The following is a 17,232-nucleotide window of genomic DNA, read 5'->3' on the forward strand; positions in this document are numbered from 1 at the left end:
CTCCATTATTCTCTAAATATTTTTTTAATCCTTGGGGGGAGGGGGAAATGCCCCCACCAAACCTCAGTCACTGAAACTTAGTGGTTTAGATTTCTGTGTCTGTTTCTGCTCTGTTACAGTTTGTAGAAATTTCAAGTGCTTGTAAAGTGTCTTCTACATGAGGAAGGAACATCATCAATTTCTATTGTTAAAGGTGTACTGGAACAGTTTGACCAGCATCTTAGAGCCAGAGACCCAGGACCTTGAGAACAAAAAGCTGATTCTTTCAAATTTTCAGGAGAAAACTGTTAAACCAGACTCTCTCTGCTGCACTATTATGTATATGTGTTTCTTCAGTTTGGTTCATCTCTGCTCTTTTTAAGCACTCACTTCTATAGTCAGTTCCTCAGAAAAATCTTCCAGATTATCCTATTTTCTATTTGTTTTGCTGGACCACAGTTTACGTTAGATAGTCAAGATCATTTGGCTTTAACCAAAGCTTGTCAGGTTCAAGGATGGGATCTAAATTATTAAGGATTTCTTCTCTCTTTATTTTCTAAGTAGCAGGGGTTTCAGTCTGGAAAACCAGAAGTTTATGGGCAAGGCTTTTCTGTTTTTTTCGTTTGCAAGTGTTAATGTCTGTCCCAAATCTATGTGGAAAATATCCTCAAAACACCTACCAGTACTATTTCTAGTTGCCATCATTTTTAGAGCATAGAGTACCTTTGCTTTCCTCACCCTATCTGCATGCATTAATTTCAAACATGAGATCTATTGTGAAGCTGATGGTGTTAAAACAGAACTCTGTTCTGCATCCATAAGGCAAACCTCAAATACCTTGTCCTTGTATCAGTAGTCCTCACCTTCATTCATGTTATTATGTTTGGAGGGTTATGTTTTGTTGTTGTGTCCCATTTACAAGGTTATTGTTACTTCCACGTACTTTTATCAGCTACCACTAGCTGGTCCTGTCCCTTGTTGCATCTTCTATTTATTTATCCGAGGTCCAAAACAACTTCAAAGCCCCGTAAATACCAATCGCTAGATCTGCTGTCAGCAAGTATTGTTATGCCAAGGAAGATGACAGATGGGGTCAAAGAACAATCCCTCTGATCTGCTTTAGGAGGCTGTATAATTCAATACTTTTTACTGGTTTAAGTGTTTCTTCTTTGAGAGTCCTCTTATGCAGAACTTCAGGCTTCTGTTTTCATGGAATCACAGAATAGTTGAGGTTGGAAGGGACCTCTGGAGGTCATCTTGTCCACCCTGCATGAGCAGGGTCCCATAGGGCAGATTGTCCACAACCTGTGTGACACATATTTGTCCAACACCCTGATTTGTGCTGTTACATCAATTCTAAAAAATTGTTTCAGGACAGGACAGGAAAAAGATGAGGAGGCTCAAAAATACCTTCAGTTAGTAACTTCTGTTAACTAACTTAAAGGACTCATCTGACTCTGTCAGTACTCCAATGTATAGTCCCTAAATTTTGCTAATTTTAAGATCTAGTGCATAAACCCATACACTTTCCATCAAGATTCTTTTATTAAAGCTATTAGGATTTTTATATTGACTTTGTTGGGACCCGATCTTATAGAAGATGTATATCTACATCTTTAAACTTAAATTGTACCTCTGAATAACCTGTTGGGCATTTTTATTCTGCTTTCATCTTCCCACATGATCTTGAACTATTTTTTTTTCCTCTCCCATTCAGCCTCTTTAGAGGAAAACACATTGAGGCTCATCAAAGTAGTTTACATAGCTCGATATGAGTGCTTGTATTTTATTACATCTTGTACATACATCTCGGCTATTTAAAAAAATTTTATCTACAATTAAATCAGGCTTACATGTTTTCATTATTTTTTAATACTTATGCTAGAATATTTCATTCAAGAGCCAGACACCTAGGTTTTTTCTATACTAGGTAATATTAAATATGACCTGGAAAGTTTCTTCATTTTTAAGAAGGCAGACATATTCCTTAAATGTTGTTTTCATTTTTATTCTTATGATCTAATCAATTTAAATGACTGGCTAAAACTCTGGAGATGGGTATTTGTGTTTGTTAAAGGTTTGTGTTCCTTGCCACTTTAGATGCAAACATCAAGGTAAATTCTCTGTTTTGTCTAAAATAAATTTTATGACAAAAATGTCCAACCATTGCTAATACCAAAGCATTTTTGTCAATGATAGCAACTGCAAATTTTCATGTAGATAAGGCTCTGAACTTTATCATGCTACTTATTTTAATTTCCTGAGTAGGATTATTTTGGACAATGTTCACAGAAATGTTATTTTAGCATGGTCATCTCTGAGGGCTGTAAGGGTCAGAATTTCAGGGAAAAATAAGGCAGGCAATCCCTGATCAAAAAAAGAAAACAAAAGGACCCACTTTTCATAAGAACTACAGCAGCTTTTTCATATAGCATTTTAAACTCTCCTGCAAAGCTTACTTAATCCCCCCATCCACCCCCCCCCACCCCCCCACCCCCCCGTGCTCTTACTGCCAATTTCCTTCCTCTATTAAGAATTATCCATGCTTGGTAATGCATCTTTTGAACTTTAGCCTTCTCTGCTCAGGTTTTCCTCACCTCTAGGCAATGTCAAGCACTAATAGTGGTTTGTGATTTTTCTGCTGTATTTTATAGTACATTCACAGACTAAGCAAGAAGCATGAGGTGAGCTGAAGCAATCAGTTAATTATGCACAAACTGAAGTGTAACCTGAATAGCAAGCAGAAGTTCCTCTCCTTCCAAACCCAGAGGTGCTAGGGACAGTAGAGATCTGCTTAGGTATGTAAATGGACTTAGCACTCCCCTTGCTACACAGAGTTGTTTGTGAATGGAATGTTCACCAGTCTTCCAGAATGATGGAAGTTGCAGCTAATAGCTGTTGAAAAATAATTTTTTGGAAATTCATCCTCTACCTCTATGGTTTTAGACTGTCTCTTTGGACTTTGGCAGATGATTCTGTAACAGTAAAATACTTGTTTTTAAGTGTACCTCCACAACAATGAGGAATAAAAAGGCGCTGTTATTTGAATGACATACAAAATTATACTGTAATCCCAGAAGTCTCTTAGACCTTGCCTTAATACAGCATTGTACCAGCTCCTACCACCATTTTCCTTATCTTTGAATGGAAACTTCCCATATTATAACTGCCTTTGCGTTCAGGGTTTAATTCTAATAAGCACTAAATTTGGTCCCAATTATCTTAAAATAAGCACTCTACAAATAATCAGATTGTATTCTCATTTTTAACATGAAGACTAAAGGGCTGTGTAATATACAGTTCTACTTTGTAAAATAAATAGCTGAAGACTTCTCCCAAATTAAGAAACAGAGTGTTCTGGTGAGAGCTTTTGCCTTCACATAATGAACACAGGGGTAATAAAACATTCATCATTTAATCAAGCTACGTCCTTGAGAGTCCAGCTTCTGGGCAAGTTTTGACATAGTTACTCAGTGGAACTCTAGTGATTTGCTCTTCGAACACTCCTAGGCTAATCCTCACAGACAAGTTAATATCTGTGAAAGTTTAACAGGCTTCTTGGAGGGATCGAGTTTAGGGAGGTCCTCTAGCTGGTCTTTTCAGTCTGTGCCATTGTGCCCACATATGAAAAAAAGATGCTTCTGGCTATTCTCTTCCAATTTCTTAGCAAGCATCTGAATTACAGTGTTCCTCTGAAGGCAAGGTAGGGTGGTGTATGCCACATCCCTTATGGGTCTAGTGAGCGCTGCTGTGGCTAACTGCATTGGTCCAACAATGCCTGGGTATGTAGTATATCATCTTTTGTTGCCTTGGCATTTCAGACAGCACCCAACTGCTCCAGGTTTTCACAAGCTATAGGTTAGCCAGTAAATATTTAGAGGCAGTCATACTTAGCAAGGCTGAGAGATTTATCTCTATGTGAATAACCATACAGTAATATTTTCAAAGTTAGGTCACATAGAATTGAGCATGCTATTTTCCCGTATGTGTTAGGTAACTAATAGTAGTCTGAGACTCAAAATAGAATTCTTCTCTTGCATAACTTGCTTTAACAACAAATGTTTGGGGGGCGGGGAGGAGGTTTAGGTGAGATCTAATTTCTAGTTTGCATCACAAATTGCATGAAATACGGTTTCAAAAACTTAAAACTATAGGCCAGTGCAGCGTTTAGATTTCTCACTGTTAGTTACCCATGAAGTACTTTTCTTTAGCAAGGACATATGGTCACAGGAGAGATTTATGGTATGAAGTTGGATATGTATTTGAAATAGCTTGCTTTATGTAATTGAACAGTTAAACCTGAAGAACAAGTAAACTTCAGCTTCTTTTGAGTGTGTAAATGTAATGCAATACAAAGTTTGGTGAAGCCATAAACAATTTTTGAGAATCACTCAAAACTTTTACAAAAAAGCCCTACACAACAACTTTAAAGGGTACTTTTTTTTTAATTGTTTTTTTTATTTCCCAGTTTGTAATCAATTCTCTTTTGTTACTGGAAGTCTTGCTGTAGGGGAGCTGGAGTTAAAAGTCATAAGTAATACTTTTAACGTGGCTCTAAAATGGGTCTGTGGTGGTATTAAAAGTATCGAGAATCTCTGAACACTTCAGCGGTGAAGTATCCATTGCTGTAGATTTTTCCTCTTCAGTTCCTCAGGATTATCAGACTGTGAATGAGATAGTCTGCTTTTTGCTGTTTACAGATTAATTTATTATTTTGTTCTGTGTTAAACTATTGGAAGGAAATGTATAATTTTCACAGAAGTAATATATCTGTTGAAATAGCAGGTGATTTTAAAAGTAACCAGACAGTGGGTACAAGTAAGAAGTCCAGTTACAAGCAAAAAAATTGAGCAGGTATTCTGTCACACAGGAAGTCTAAAAATATTGGGGACACTGAATGGGTTAGGTACGATTCCAGAAGAATAAAGGTTGTGTGGTCAGAGGGTCTGTGATCTGCTGCAGCAGAGCTCTGTCTGTATGTATCTATTCCGATCTGCTACCTCATGACTGTTGATGGGAAAGTTCAAATGGTATGTCCTTCAGAGGTGCCAGAAACCCCTTCAGTTTTGTCAGGAGGTAAACTCTTACTGCTAAAAGCAAGTGCTGCTTGTATTGGAGAAGACTCACTCACTCCTCAGTTAGCTATTGAGAGCACATAAAGTGGAGGAGAGCAGGAGAAACAAATCTAACAAGTAAGAGTTGGAGGTTTACTGTCTTGTGCTAGACTGGAAAAAATTAGATTTAAGAGCCCAGAGATGGGAAGGGGAAAAGAGCAACTCTAAGATTGGCTGTCAGATTTCTGTCGTCATTTGGTGAGGATCAGGAACTGTGGGAAGAGGATACCCGAACACCAAGATGAGTATAATAAACAGGTGGTATGAAGAATAAGAATAAAGGAAGCAGCTGGGCATGTGTTCTTTGAAATCTTCAAAAGTTTCTGTTGAAACAGACAGTAGGTTTGGTTTATTTGTTCTTGGTTGCATATCCAATGCCTTTTCAGAAGACTGGATCAGGCGGGAAGAGGTTGTTGATGGCAAGATGTAGCAGGCAGAGGAAGGAATGAGAGTCACAGCAGACTGCTGCTCATGCAGTGTCAGTGGGACAGCTAAGAGGAATAAGAAGAGACAGCACAGGCACGGTGCAACATTTGCTTCCTGTATGGACATTCACAGACAGTGTGTTTTTTTAAAAAAAAAAAAAAAAAAAAAAAAAAAAAAAAAGAAACAACAACCTAGCTTTTGGGGGTCTTGGCATATGGTAACACCCGGGGAAGCAGATTACTTGAACACAATGCTTTGTCACTTCCAGATGGTGACAGGAGTCTGTATTGCAAGGGTCCTTGCAACAGTGTCTTTAGCTGCATCAGCTGAGACTCCCCAGACTGCTGTTCTCCTGAATTCTCATATCCACCTGTTGCATGGTCCTATGAGATCTCTCCAGTGTATGCATGATCCATTGCTATTGATCGTCATAAGAGAGCTAGGAGATGTTTGGTATGTAGTTTAGTTGTATTCAGGAAACTGTCTTAAATTACTGTTTTTGCAGATGCCGTTTCTCTGGACTATTTACAAGTGTCTTTTATATATACTATTTAGCCAACTCTGTAACAGGACTAGCATAGGGCAGTCTCTGGAATAACCAGATTCTTCACCCATGATGTTAATCGATACATTAAAACACAAAAAATGATCTAGGCACAGCAGGAGCTGACTGGGGGAGACTTCAGGACAGTCCAGAAATTCCCATCTGCACCAATGAGTCAAAAGCTCGGTTGTAAGGTGGCTAGGAGTTCAGCTAATACAAGTCAGTCCATTGCCCCATCCAGGGAATCAATGACTTAACTGTATAACACATGCAGGCACATCCCTGATAGAACAGGATAGACTACTTCAGTTGGAAGGGACCTACAACGATCATCTAGTCCAACTGCCTGACCAATTCAGAGCTGACCAAGTTAAAGCATGGTATTAAGGGCGTTGTCCAAATGCCTCTTAAACACTGACGGGCTTGGGGCATCAACCACCTCTCTACAAAGCCTGTTCCAGTGTTTGACCACCCTCTCGGTAAAGAAATGCTTCTGAATGTCAAGTCTGAACCTCCCTTGATGCAGCTTTGAGCCATTCCCAGGAGTCCTATCACTGGATCCCAGGGAGAAGAGCTCAGCACCTCTGTCTCCACATGCCCTCCTCAGGAAGCTGTAGAGAGCAATGAGGTCACCCCTCAGCCTCCTTTTCTCCAAACAGACAAACCCAGAGTCCTTAGCCGCTCCTCACAGGACATGCCTTCCAGCTCTGTCACCCGCTTTGTTGCCCTCCTCTGGATGCGTTCAAGGACCTTCACATCATTCTTAAATGGTGGGGCCCAGAACTGCACACAGCACTCACGGTGAGGCTGCACCAACACTATTCAGTGGGATAGTCCCCTCTCTTGACCGGCTGGTTTTGCTGTGTTTGATGCACCCCAGGATGTGGTTTGCCCTCTTGGCTGCCAGGGCTCACTGCTGGCTCCTATTGAGCCTGCTGCCAACCAGCACCCCCAGATCCCTTTCTGCAGGGCTGTTCTCCAGCTGTTATCCAGCTAATGCCACTGTTAAAACAATATGACAAACTTGAAAGTTGTCCTTATATCTGTCTCACTTGTAACTTGGGTTCCACAGCTCAAAAGCCATTTGGTTGAGTGAAACCACACCTGGATTCTTCAGCAATGATGCAGCCAGGAGAATTGTCTGTAAACTGTTTCTAACTCCATCATTATGTGGTTTCTTTGCATTTAAAAAGATAGATATCCTAGTTTAGATTCCAACAAATTGAGACTTTAGAGTTTAAAAGTTTTTTAGCTATCTTTGGTGAAGTCAGTGTGAGGAGATGATCAAAACAGTCCCATCTCAAAGCTTGGGCTCATTCTGCTTTCCATTGAAGCAATCGCAGTCAAATAAATACGCCTTGGATTTAGAAAAGGCAGCTGAAAGGTTTGTGAGGGTGTTTTGGCTCTTGCAAGAGTTCATCGTACAATCTTCGCCTAATGGGCAAAAAGTCTGTTTCCTAGGTAGGTGAGCTGCTGAAGAAAGTTGCATTATTCAAGGACAGCCAAGTTAGCAACCATAATCTTCATCCAAATATTCAAGTTACCTTTGTGTGCGAGCTAAACCACAGAGATAAGAATCTCTAGGAACCACTGTATGACCCATTAAGCACTTTGGCTGCCTGTGTCATAACTAGAAATCAAGGCAGTCATAAATCTCCTCATGTATATATTCCCCCATGGAGCCCCCCTTAATTGTTTTACTGAAGAGAAAAAGACAGGATGTTTCAGGCAAAGATTTTTCTTATTTTTGTGTGGCTGTATTAAAAAACTTTTGCTGTCTTATAAATTTTTTGTTTTGTTAAGTCTTGTAACATTAACTGTCTTGTCCCCCCCCTAATTTATTTATGAGGAAACTAAATGTTCAACATCTAGTCAAACTGAAAACCGTATGGTTTATAGTAGCAATTTTATTGGGCTATTGTGGAAATGCTGTTTAATGTTTTTTGCTGAGTGTACACAGCTATACTACTTTACAATTAGTAAAATACTGTATGTGTGGAAAATATTTAGAGTAAGATGAGTACCTGGTGAGAATTTAGATTAACTTTAAGCTGTGTTTCATGATGAAAAAGATGATTAAATGCTGTGTTTAGCATATATACAGTTCTGCTGATAATTTATGGCAGATCTCATACTTTTCTATCTGAATGTCATGTAAGAAGACTCTGCAGGGTAGGGAACTCTAGAATTCTGCCTGAGGATAAAAGATTGGTAGCAGTTTCATTTGGCTAACAGGTGAATGTAAAATACTCTAGACTTCTTGCTGTAGTTTCCAGGAAGAAAATTTCTGTAGGATTTTTACATTAGCTCTTGTATATTCAGCTCTGCACTTAATTATCTAATATCCCAGGCATACAATGCAACAAAGCAGTAATATCAGCGCAGGCCATTCTCCCCATGTTTATCATTGGGGGGGACACCAACAAAACATATCCCCCCTCCTCCATTGTTCATCTTGCATTCCTCCTTTTTGGATACTGGCTTTCCAGGTTCTGCCTGATCTAGAGTCACGTCACGTCACACACTTGGGGCCTTTACTGAAAATTCTTTAATGGCTACCACCCATCTGCCAATCTACCTTCTTTGTCATTTTTTCAGAATTTTTTTCACAAGACCTCATGTTTGTAAAACACTGATGATCTTTCAGCCATGATGTCCATAGATTTGGTTTCTTCTCACTTCATTTTTGCTCGTGACCTTTCTTTTAGCTGTTAACTTCTGCGTGCAAAGTTGTAGAGATTTCCAGTGTAAACAATCTCTCTCTCAAGAATATTGCCAAATCTCTTCTATGTTCCTTTTTAAGAAGTAGTGTATAACTTTAATCTCCAAGTTTCATATAAATCAGGATAACGATCTGTTTCTTCCCTCTCCCAAACCTCTTTCTTACAGGGTTGTTGAAGACTCACCCTTTGGAGGTCAGATGTTCATGCCTTTTTTTGAATAGGATGAAGAGTTCAGAAAAATGCCTTATCTCTTCTGATAAATATGCCTTCTCATCTCAGACTGCCGACTGGCTAGAACTAATGAGGCAACAAATGAAAATACCACTAGGGATCAGGTTACACACTCACAGAGGGCATGCAGTTTCAATGGCATCTGTAAGGAGCATTTTTATTTCTGAGATTTAGCTGCCTGGTTTTAGCTGCCCTTCCCCTGAAGGCTGTACCGTTGTCGGAAGTACAAAGCGTGACACGTTTCTCTGAACAGAGCAGTGACAGTTCCAGTAGTGATCTCCTCCACATAACCTCTGTAAGTCAGGAGCTTACTGCTGATGGTCACCCATAGTTGTAATGACCCTGTGAACAGTTACCGGAAGGAGGTTACCAGCAGCTGCTTTCTTCAGAGATATTTTTTCTGTTGATGTAAATATTCACACCTTTCCTTCTACACTGGAATTCTCCTCTGGGAGAGGAACCAGCTAGTAGCATAGGGTGCCGTGCCTGCCGGGTACACTTGGGAAGCAGTGTCACTGGTACCACACTCCATTCCAGCTGCAGTGATTGTGCATGCATGCCTACAAATGTGCATATAAATGACAGACATCAATAAAACTCTAGTTAGCAGTAAATGACTAAAGGACTTTCATTTTTTGTTTTATATGAAGTTTTGTGCTGAATTAATCTGGCAAATTCATTAGTGACCTCTTTAGGAACAGAAGTGTCTGTGATCACATGTTTATACCAGCCTGCATTGATTTGGCATGTTGCCTGGCATACTACAAAAAAAGACAGATTTTTCTTCATTACAGGTAGTCAGTATGGGAATGATATTTAGATATCTAAGAAAGATATTAACATTAGAAAGACATAGTGAGCTCAAAGCACATATGTTTCAGCAAGATGGAAAGGTGTTTTGCAAATGAGGTGTTGAGTTTGTGTGCTTGTAGGGAATATTCCTCTAGACTCCTCTAGTGCAGTGGGGACCTCCCCCTCTCCTCTCAGGTAGCAGAATGAGCTGTACCTCAGGAAAGAAAGAAGGAAACATCTCCTGTCAGTCAGTGTGTGTTTCTGCTGAGTATTTTTCCTTAAGAAAGGCGAAGAGTATTTATTCACTGATATGCATGTTTTCCTTCTCGGTATTGTGGGAGACCTAGCTGCTGATCTGTTAGGGTTATTCTGATTATCATCTCGCATTCCAACTCTTTCATCAAAGAGCTTACGCAGCAGCCAGGCAGCTAGAGTGAAGGCTGATGATTACATTATAATTGGAAGTTTAGAAATATTTATTTCCGTCTGTAAAGTGAATCTTTTAATGGCAGCTTTGACCACTTATTGACCAATAATGTTGGAATAATATTAAAGTTACATTGCAGACTAATTATATTTCTTTTGGTTTTGCATAGGTAAATTATCTTTCTCCTGTTTAATGTGATGTCTTTTTAAGTTGTTAATGTTGCTTTTTATTCGTTTGCCAAGTCTTTTCTGACTTCACTGCAATGGAAATCTTTTCTTAAGGGGTTCTCTGGAACTTGTCTTCATGCGATACAGTAAAGATGACAATCATTAGAGATGCTCTGTCAACACTAACAAACACTGTGATAGTGCCACATTCTGGATGGAACAGTTCTTCCTTTGATGATGATCATAAAATTAAATTTCAGACTTCCCTAGTTCTACGCAATACTACAGGATGCCTGAGGTAATTTGCTGTTCTAGAAGACTCCCTTTTACAGAGTAATCAAGTTATCGAAGAGGTCCTTTTTACACTGTAGTTTTTAAGACAAAAGAGTTGTTGCATTCTATAAATTACATATGGTTCTATAATTTAGGCAGCTTTTGCATTTGGGATTTTTTTTCCGTATTACAAAAATATGAAAAGTACAAAGTTAGTCACCAAGAGATGCTAACTGTAATGGCTAGTGGTTAAATTTTGGTTGTTTTTTTATAAATTATGATCATTGCACTTTTCCCCTATTAATTACTGCAATTTTTGTATTGTGTGTAGGGCTTATGAATATTACTTGGGGAAAAAAATGGTGCATTTGGTGATTCTCTATTGTTGTGTACATTTAAATAATTATGTTTGTTTGTGCATACATATCAGTAAAGAAGTGTTTGACTATTCCCTTTGTGGATTTCTCAAACAGCAGTAAGAAGAAAAAAACGTATTCAGAATAATAAAAGGCAAAACTAAAATACCTGAAAAGAGAATTCAAGGGCCAGGGGTAGTATATGACCTATTTCTGTTCATTTGTAGGTTTGTTTATAATTTTAACTTATTAGATTTCAAATTGTGTTCCATTAAACAGCAGAGTAAGGCCATAGTGTTTAAACAGAACTGGAATTGCTTTTTATTTGCTGGTAACACTTCTAAACATCAGAATATTTTCATAAACTACTTTGTTGTTGTTGTTCATTGGATTGTTTTTCAAGATTATGAGTTTTACACTGCTTTTGAACATAGGATTGTGCTAGCATAGTAGTGCAAGCATGATGTCTAGAGACATAGCACCTCTGTGGACAGGCATGGTGGCATTTTTTTAGCAGCAGTACCATTTTCAGTCTGCAAAGCTTCAGGTTTTGCAGTATGGTGGCCTTGAAGGCAAATATTTGCCTGTGTCCTTTGCTGCTTATTCTAAAGCACAGTGCAGCCTTTTCCTTTCCCTACACCCTCATTTATACATTTATACTTCTGTCTATGTAGCACTATTACAAATGTTAACGAGTCTGCACCACAGAACAGATCACTGAATGGCTCCAATTTAAAAAAGAGGCAACAAAGGGTATTTCTAACACAGACAAGCTGAACAATCTATTCTACAGCAATACAAACCATAGATTTGGGCCCGTACAACAGAGAGGACTTGGAATGGAAAAGTCTGTGGGACAGGGGTTCTACTTCTGGCTGGTTTTGTCAATGAGTCAATGCTATTTTGAAATTGCAGTTTTGAATCATATTTATCTTTTATAAGAATTTGGGGGTGGGTTGCTGCACAAAATGGTGTGTTTGCTTTTAACTTCTCAATTATCAGTCAGCTGTATAAAAAACTTCTGCAAACTATCTAATAAAACAATTGTATGAATGTCTGTCTGTGAATACACTGTGTTCCTTTATTATTTCAACTCTTTAGGAATCTAAGCTCCGCAGGTGAAGAAGCCCGGAAGCAGATGAGGTCTTGTGAAGGGCTGGTTGATTCTCTGCTATACGTGATCCACACGTGTGTGAACACATCAGATTATGACAGCAAGGTGTGTGCACATTTCACCTAAGTAATTGTTAGTGCTAAATGGTATGTATGATAGGATCTTTTGGGGTTTGTATAGTTTAATTTAGCACTGTGATGTGCTTGGCTCAACTGGTCTTCTCTCCCAACCCCAGTTCACTGATGCACAATCAAATTCTGTTGCATAATACAGTGTAAGTTGTTCTATGCTTTTCATTTTCATTACTGTTGAAGTATTCATTCTTTAATAAAATAATAATAAGCTCTTGTGCTTTTCATTTTCAGAATACTAAAAAACAAGCCACTATAGTAGAGATTACTGTTATAAGTATTTTCATATTTGAGGATATCAGGACAGAGATTGCAATTTTCCTAGAGAAACAGACAAAGCAATGCCCAAGGCCCGGAATTAGAATTTAGTGCTTCTGCTCCAAATGCCTTTTCACCTGTACTTAATTTGTTTGGTTTGCTTTATCACTGTGTAAGAAAGTAACTAATTACATTACATCTTTCTGGTTTGGCTTCAGACAGTGGAAAACTGTGTGTGTACCTTGAGAAACCTGTCTTACCGTTTGGAACTGGAGGTACCTCAGGCACGTCTGCTAGGAATCAATGAATTGGATGACTTGTTAGGAAAAGAGTCACCTAGCAAAGATTCAGAGCCAAGCTGCTGGGGGAAGAAAAAGAAGAAGAAAAAAAAAACTTCACAGGAGGATCAGGTTTGCGTTTTCTTTGTATTACAAATATATCAACTGTAGTTTAGCTAATGATGGGGGGGGAGTACGTAGCTTGAAGAAAAACTATCATATGTTGAATGAAAATATACAGGTTTCATGTAGTTACAAATACATGTTCATTTCTCAGTGGGATGGAGTTGGCCCTATACCAGGATTTTCCAAGTCTCCTAAAGGGGTGGAGATGCTATGGCACCCGTCTGTGGTAAAGCCATACCTAACGCTTCTAGCAGAAAGCTCCAATCCAGCTACTCTAGAGGGCTCTGCAGGATCTCTCCAGAATCTTTCTGCGGGCAACTGGAAGGTATGTGAATTCCTACTCTTCCTCCTGTCATTGTATTTTAGCTGGTTTTTTTTAATAAGACACTGGAATGTGTTTGGAAGGAACATGGAATTTTCTAGTATTATGTATCTGAGCGTTTCTCTCTAGTGTGTATCATTAGTGCTTATGTGCTGCAGTAATGTTATTTCCACAGTGAAAAGCAATGATGGTAGACAGGAAGAGCAATATGGAAACTGGCCTTGAAATTGGTACCATTTATTTTAAATAAACAGAAAAAGCTTTCTCCCAGTGTATATTAGGTCAAAATAATCTTCTGGCATCTTCTAGCTGTGAGTTCTGGTGGGAAGGTACTGTCAAAATAAGATCCGCGTAAATAAATTTTTTGTATTTGCTTTATTATTTGTATTACTTATTTCCATACATTCTTGCTTGTGGCCCTTGCATGCCATATGTTACTAAAGCACCACATGAGAACACTTTATTAATGTCATGTATTTGTTATGGAGAGATTAAAAAAACCCGTTAATTGCTTCCTTTGCTTGTAGAAAAACAGCCAAGACCTTTTCATTTTATGAGCATTACAAAAAAATGGTCTTTAAAAAAAAAAAACCAACAACAAAAAAAAACCCTGTTCCCTTTTCAGTTAATTTGTAATCTATTAGGATATTTTCTCTGTTAGGCCACTTTTTTAACCATTGCTTTGTAAGAGGAATGAGTGAAATAGAACAAAGAGCCAATCCTTTATAATAATAGAAAAGACAGGCATTTAGCATGTCATCTTTTCTTTGGAAAATGTCCCGTAACATACTTAAGAATTACAATCTAGTAAGAGATCATTTCAATCGGAATGTTGTAGTAGAGTTGTGAGTAACTGGGGTTTTATTATAGTTCGCGGCATACATTCGAGCTGCTGTAAGAAAAGAGAAAGGACTACCAATCCTTGTGGAGCTGCTGAGAATGGATAATGATAGAGTTGTTTCATCTGTGGCAACTGCCTTAAGGAATATGGCATTAGATGTTCGTAATAAGGAACTTATTGGTAAGTACAGAACTGTACTGAAGAAAGCACGATTACCAACATGTCAGACCTTGTATTGAAAAAATACTAGGATGACATTCTACCAATAGAAACAGCATACTTGATTTTACTATATCATGTCAGTTGTGTCACAGAAATTAATCTTTTTGACAGCAGTAGCTTTTCAGAGTAATACTGACATTTTAGTTTGCCTTTAGTCATCTTGCATGGCAATCTCTTTACAATGGATGGAAGTCACCTCAGCTAAACTAAACTGGACAGGAAACTGGCAGTACAAAATATGACGGAAAACACAACTCTACTTCCTTGGAGCTAAACAGTAACCTTCTCAGAGGGTTTCAAGGTTCCTTACATATTCTAAGAGGATAGCGCAGCTCTGCTGCCGGTACATCAGTAAATATTTAACAGTATCGGGTAGGGAGAGAGAGAAGAAATCCTATCCTAGTAAAATATTTCCATGAAAACCCACATATAGAGCAGTATATACGTGTCTTTGCTGAATTAAGTAATCAACAAGGGTGCTTGCTAGAAAAACTTAGTTTCCCTTTTGTCAATTTTAATATTTAATACTTTAAGCATTCATCTGTGCCTTTCTCATCTAGCATTTAAAAAAAACCCCAAACAACATTTTTCCTGCCTTGATCAGGAATCTCAGTCTGTCATAGCAAGTGTTGAACATGCCTCAGCTTCAGACTGCTGTGGCCTAAATGAACCCTGCTAACATATGTCATGATCTAAAAAAGTGTCATTTTTGTTACAGAAGCATTTTCTGTGTTGTAGACTAGTGGAATAAGTATATAATGACTATTTATACAGATAATAGTATCATTATTCTCAAAAAAATAAATGCAGGTGAGCAGAATTTTATCATATATTTCTAAAGCTTTTCCATCTTGGATGTTCAGAATGTGTTTTCTTGCAATGTAGGTATCACGTACATAAGAAATTAGTAAAAAGAAAATTCTATAGCACCAGCCATATACAGGTCATACTAATGTGATATTCTCTTTTCAGGATTTTTTTTTCCCTTCCTTGCAGAACTTTTGAGTTCAGGAATGCACCTCCACCTGTTTCCTCTCCCTGTCAAAGCTTTAACTGTGAAAAAATTATTGGCTTTCCAGATATCCTCTGAAACTAATCTTTGTATAAAATATTTTTGAGACATGAAGTGAGTCATAAATTACCCCATGCTAGTAATCTATTTTATGCAGCTTTACTGCCATTGGTGGGGACAGGAATAATAGGCTTACGTAGTCTAAACTCTGAAGAAAATAAGAGATTGGGGGGTCCCAACAAATAACAATATAAATTGGTATATGCAAACATGTGTTGATGAGCTTGCTAAAGATTGGCAGTGACAGGGTGCTACTGTATACAGCATTGTTGGTGATAGTTTTCCAGTGTGTTAGAAAAGTTGTTCCTTTTGTTTGCAGAATTCCTTTTTGGATATTTTTTCTCCCTCAGGAACATTATGCAGATGGATAGCTAATGGCTTTGTGTAAAGCTTATTCATTATTCACTGTTATGTACAAATACATGTCTTCAATAAAATCAATTAATCATTCAATTAACAGCACCGCCTAAACAGGAAAAAGAAATTACCTTAGCTTTAGTTCATTTCCTTTGTCTGCAGTGTGATTATTCCTGTGCATCAGTCACTAATTGAAATCTGAAAGAGCTGAGATCTGATCTCTTATGGGTAACAAACAAGGTGAACAGAACATCTGAAAGAAAAAATTCCAAGTTACTATAATCATTTCTTTAACCCTCCCATAAATGAAGCCTAGGAATGTGCACCACTCCTTTAATCATAATAAATAGCATAACATTTTTTCCTTGCATGATTCTGCTTTCTCCAAATAATTCCTGTTTACAAATGCTCCTGTTTTAATGCAAAAATGCAACTTCTCACATTTTTAAGCTAAAAGGAAAAACAATAATTCAAAATTGATCTCTAGTCTCTCTTGACTCTGTAAAATGTGAATATGTGGAAGGTTTCCATGGTTTTGATCCTGTGTTTCTTTTTATTGCTTTCAGATGCAATTTTGTGATGAGTCCTATAATTTCAAATCTTAAGTACCAAAATGTATTTTTTTACTTGGTTCTGTTGATGGGCTTTTACAGGTAAATATGCTATGCGAGATCTGGTTAATCGACTTCCAGGAGGCAATGGTCCAAGCATATTGTCTGATGAGACTGTAGCAGCAATCTGCTGTGCTTTACATGAGGTCACTAGTAAAAACATGGAAAATGCCAAAGCCCTCGCTGACACTGGAGGAATAGAAAAGCTGGTGAACATAACGAAAGGAAGAGGTGACAGGCAAGTAGGCAACAAAGTGCATACCTAACCTGTTTCTCTATTCCATTTAAAATGCTTAAGAACATGGGAAATTTTTTTTGAGTAAAAAAAAAAGGATCTGCTTTTGCAGTCTTGATCTGAGTAGCTAACAAAGTCTGAATCACACTGGGAAAGAAGAGGCAGTCGGTACCATCATTCTCTTGCAGTGTATTCTCTACCTAATGCTTTTGGAGGCTTTTACAGTTGCATGCAGTAATCACATTAATGGGTCCCACTCAGGTTAAATGGTATTAAAGAAAAAAAATTGTCCCCTCTTGAACACCTACAAGATTAATAGAATATTTAGAGCTTTTCAAAGTCAGAATATGTTAGCACCTTCGTCAGGATGTATCACAATTGCTATTAATTATATCTAGCATGGCCATTTGGTAGGTTATAAGGAAAACTTGGCCTAACAAGCAGTTTACCTAGCCAGTGGGATTTTCTCGAATTGGATTGCAAAGCAAGTGTCGATTGAGAAGACCTGGCCCTCTGCAGACTTACTTGGGTATGGCTGTGCCAACCCCTGTCCTAGGGGTTTTGTTAGCCGAGTTCAGCGCTGGGCTTGATCATGCATTGTGTGTGTTTAGTAGTAATAAAACCTTTCAGAAC

General features: G+C 38.2%; 1 protein-coding gene and 1 long non-coding RNA gene across 11 annotated transcripts in view; one reads left to right on the top strand and one right to left on the bottom strand.

The window, feature by feature from the left end:
* The window catches only part of PKP4 (plakophilin 4), a 113,200-nt gene that overhangs the window by 82,560 nt on the left and 13,408 nt on the right, over nt 1-17,232 (top strand). For all 10 annotated transcript variants that reach the window (XM_075512322.1, XM_075512324.1, XM_075512328.1 and 7 more), the window contains 6 exons: nt 10,518-10,701; nt 12,134-12,251; nt 12,754-12,945; nt 13,091-13,264; nt 14,132-14,282; nt 16,407-16,602. In XM_075512322.1, coding sequence (XP_075368437.1) covers nt 10,518-10,701; nt 12,134-12,251; nt 12,754-12,945; nt 13,091-13,264; nt 14,132-14,282; nt 16,407-16,602 — 1,015 coding nt within the window. The remainder of the gene's footprint in view (nt 1-10,517; nt 10,702-12,133; nt 12,252-12,753; nt 12,946-13,090; nt 13,265-14,131; nt 14,283-16,406; nt 16,603-17,232) is intronic.
* The window catches only part of LOC142414752 (uncharacterized), a 42,290-nt gene continuing 40,949 nt past the window's right edge, over nt 15,892-17,232 (bottom strand). The window contains exon 3 of the long non-coding RNA XR_012777205.1: nt 15,892-16,006. This is a non-coding gene — a long non-coding RNA (uncharacterized LOC142414752). The remainder of the gene's footprint in view (nt 16,007-17,232) is intronic.

This window comes from Mycteria americana, chromosome 9 (assembly GCF_035582795.1).
Source record: "Mycteria americana isolate JAX WOST 10 ecotype Jacksonville Zoo and Gardens chromosome 9, USCA_MyAme_1.0, whole genome shotgun sequence".
Taxonomy (NCBI): domain Eukaryota; kingdom Metazoa; phylum Chordata; class Aves; order Ciconiiformes; family Ciconiidae; genus Mycteria; species Mycteria americana.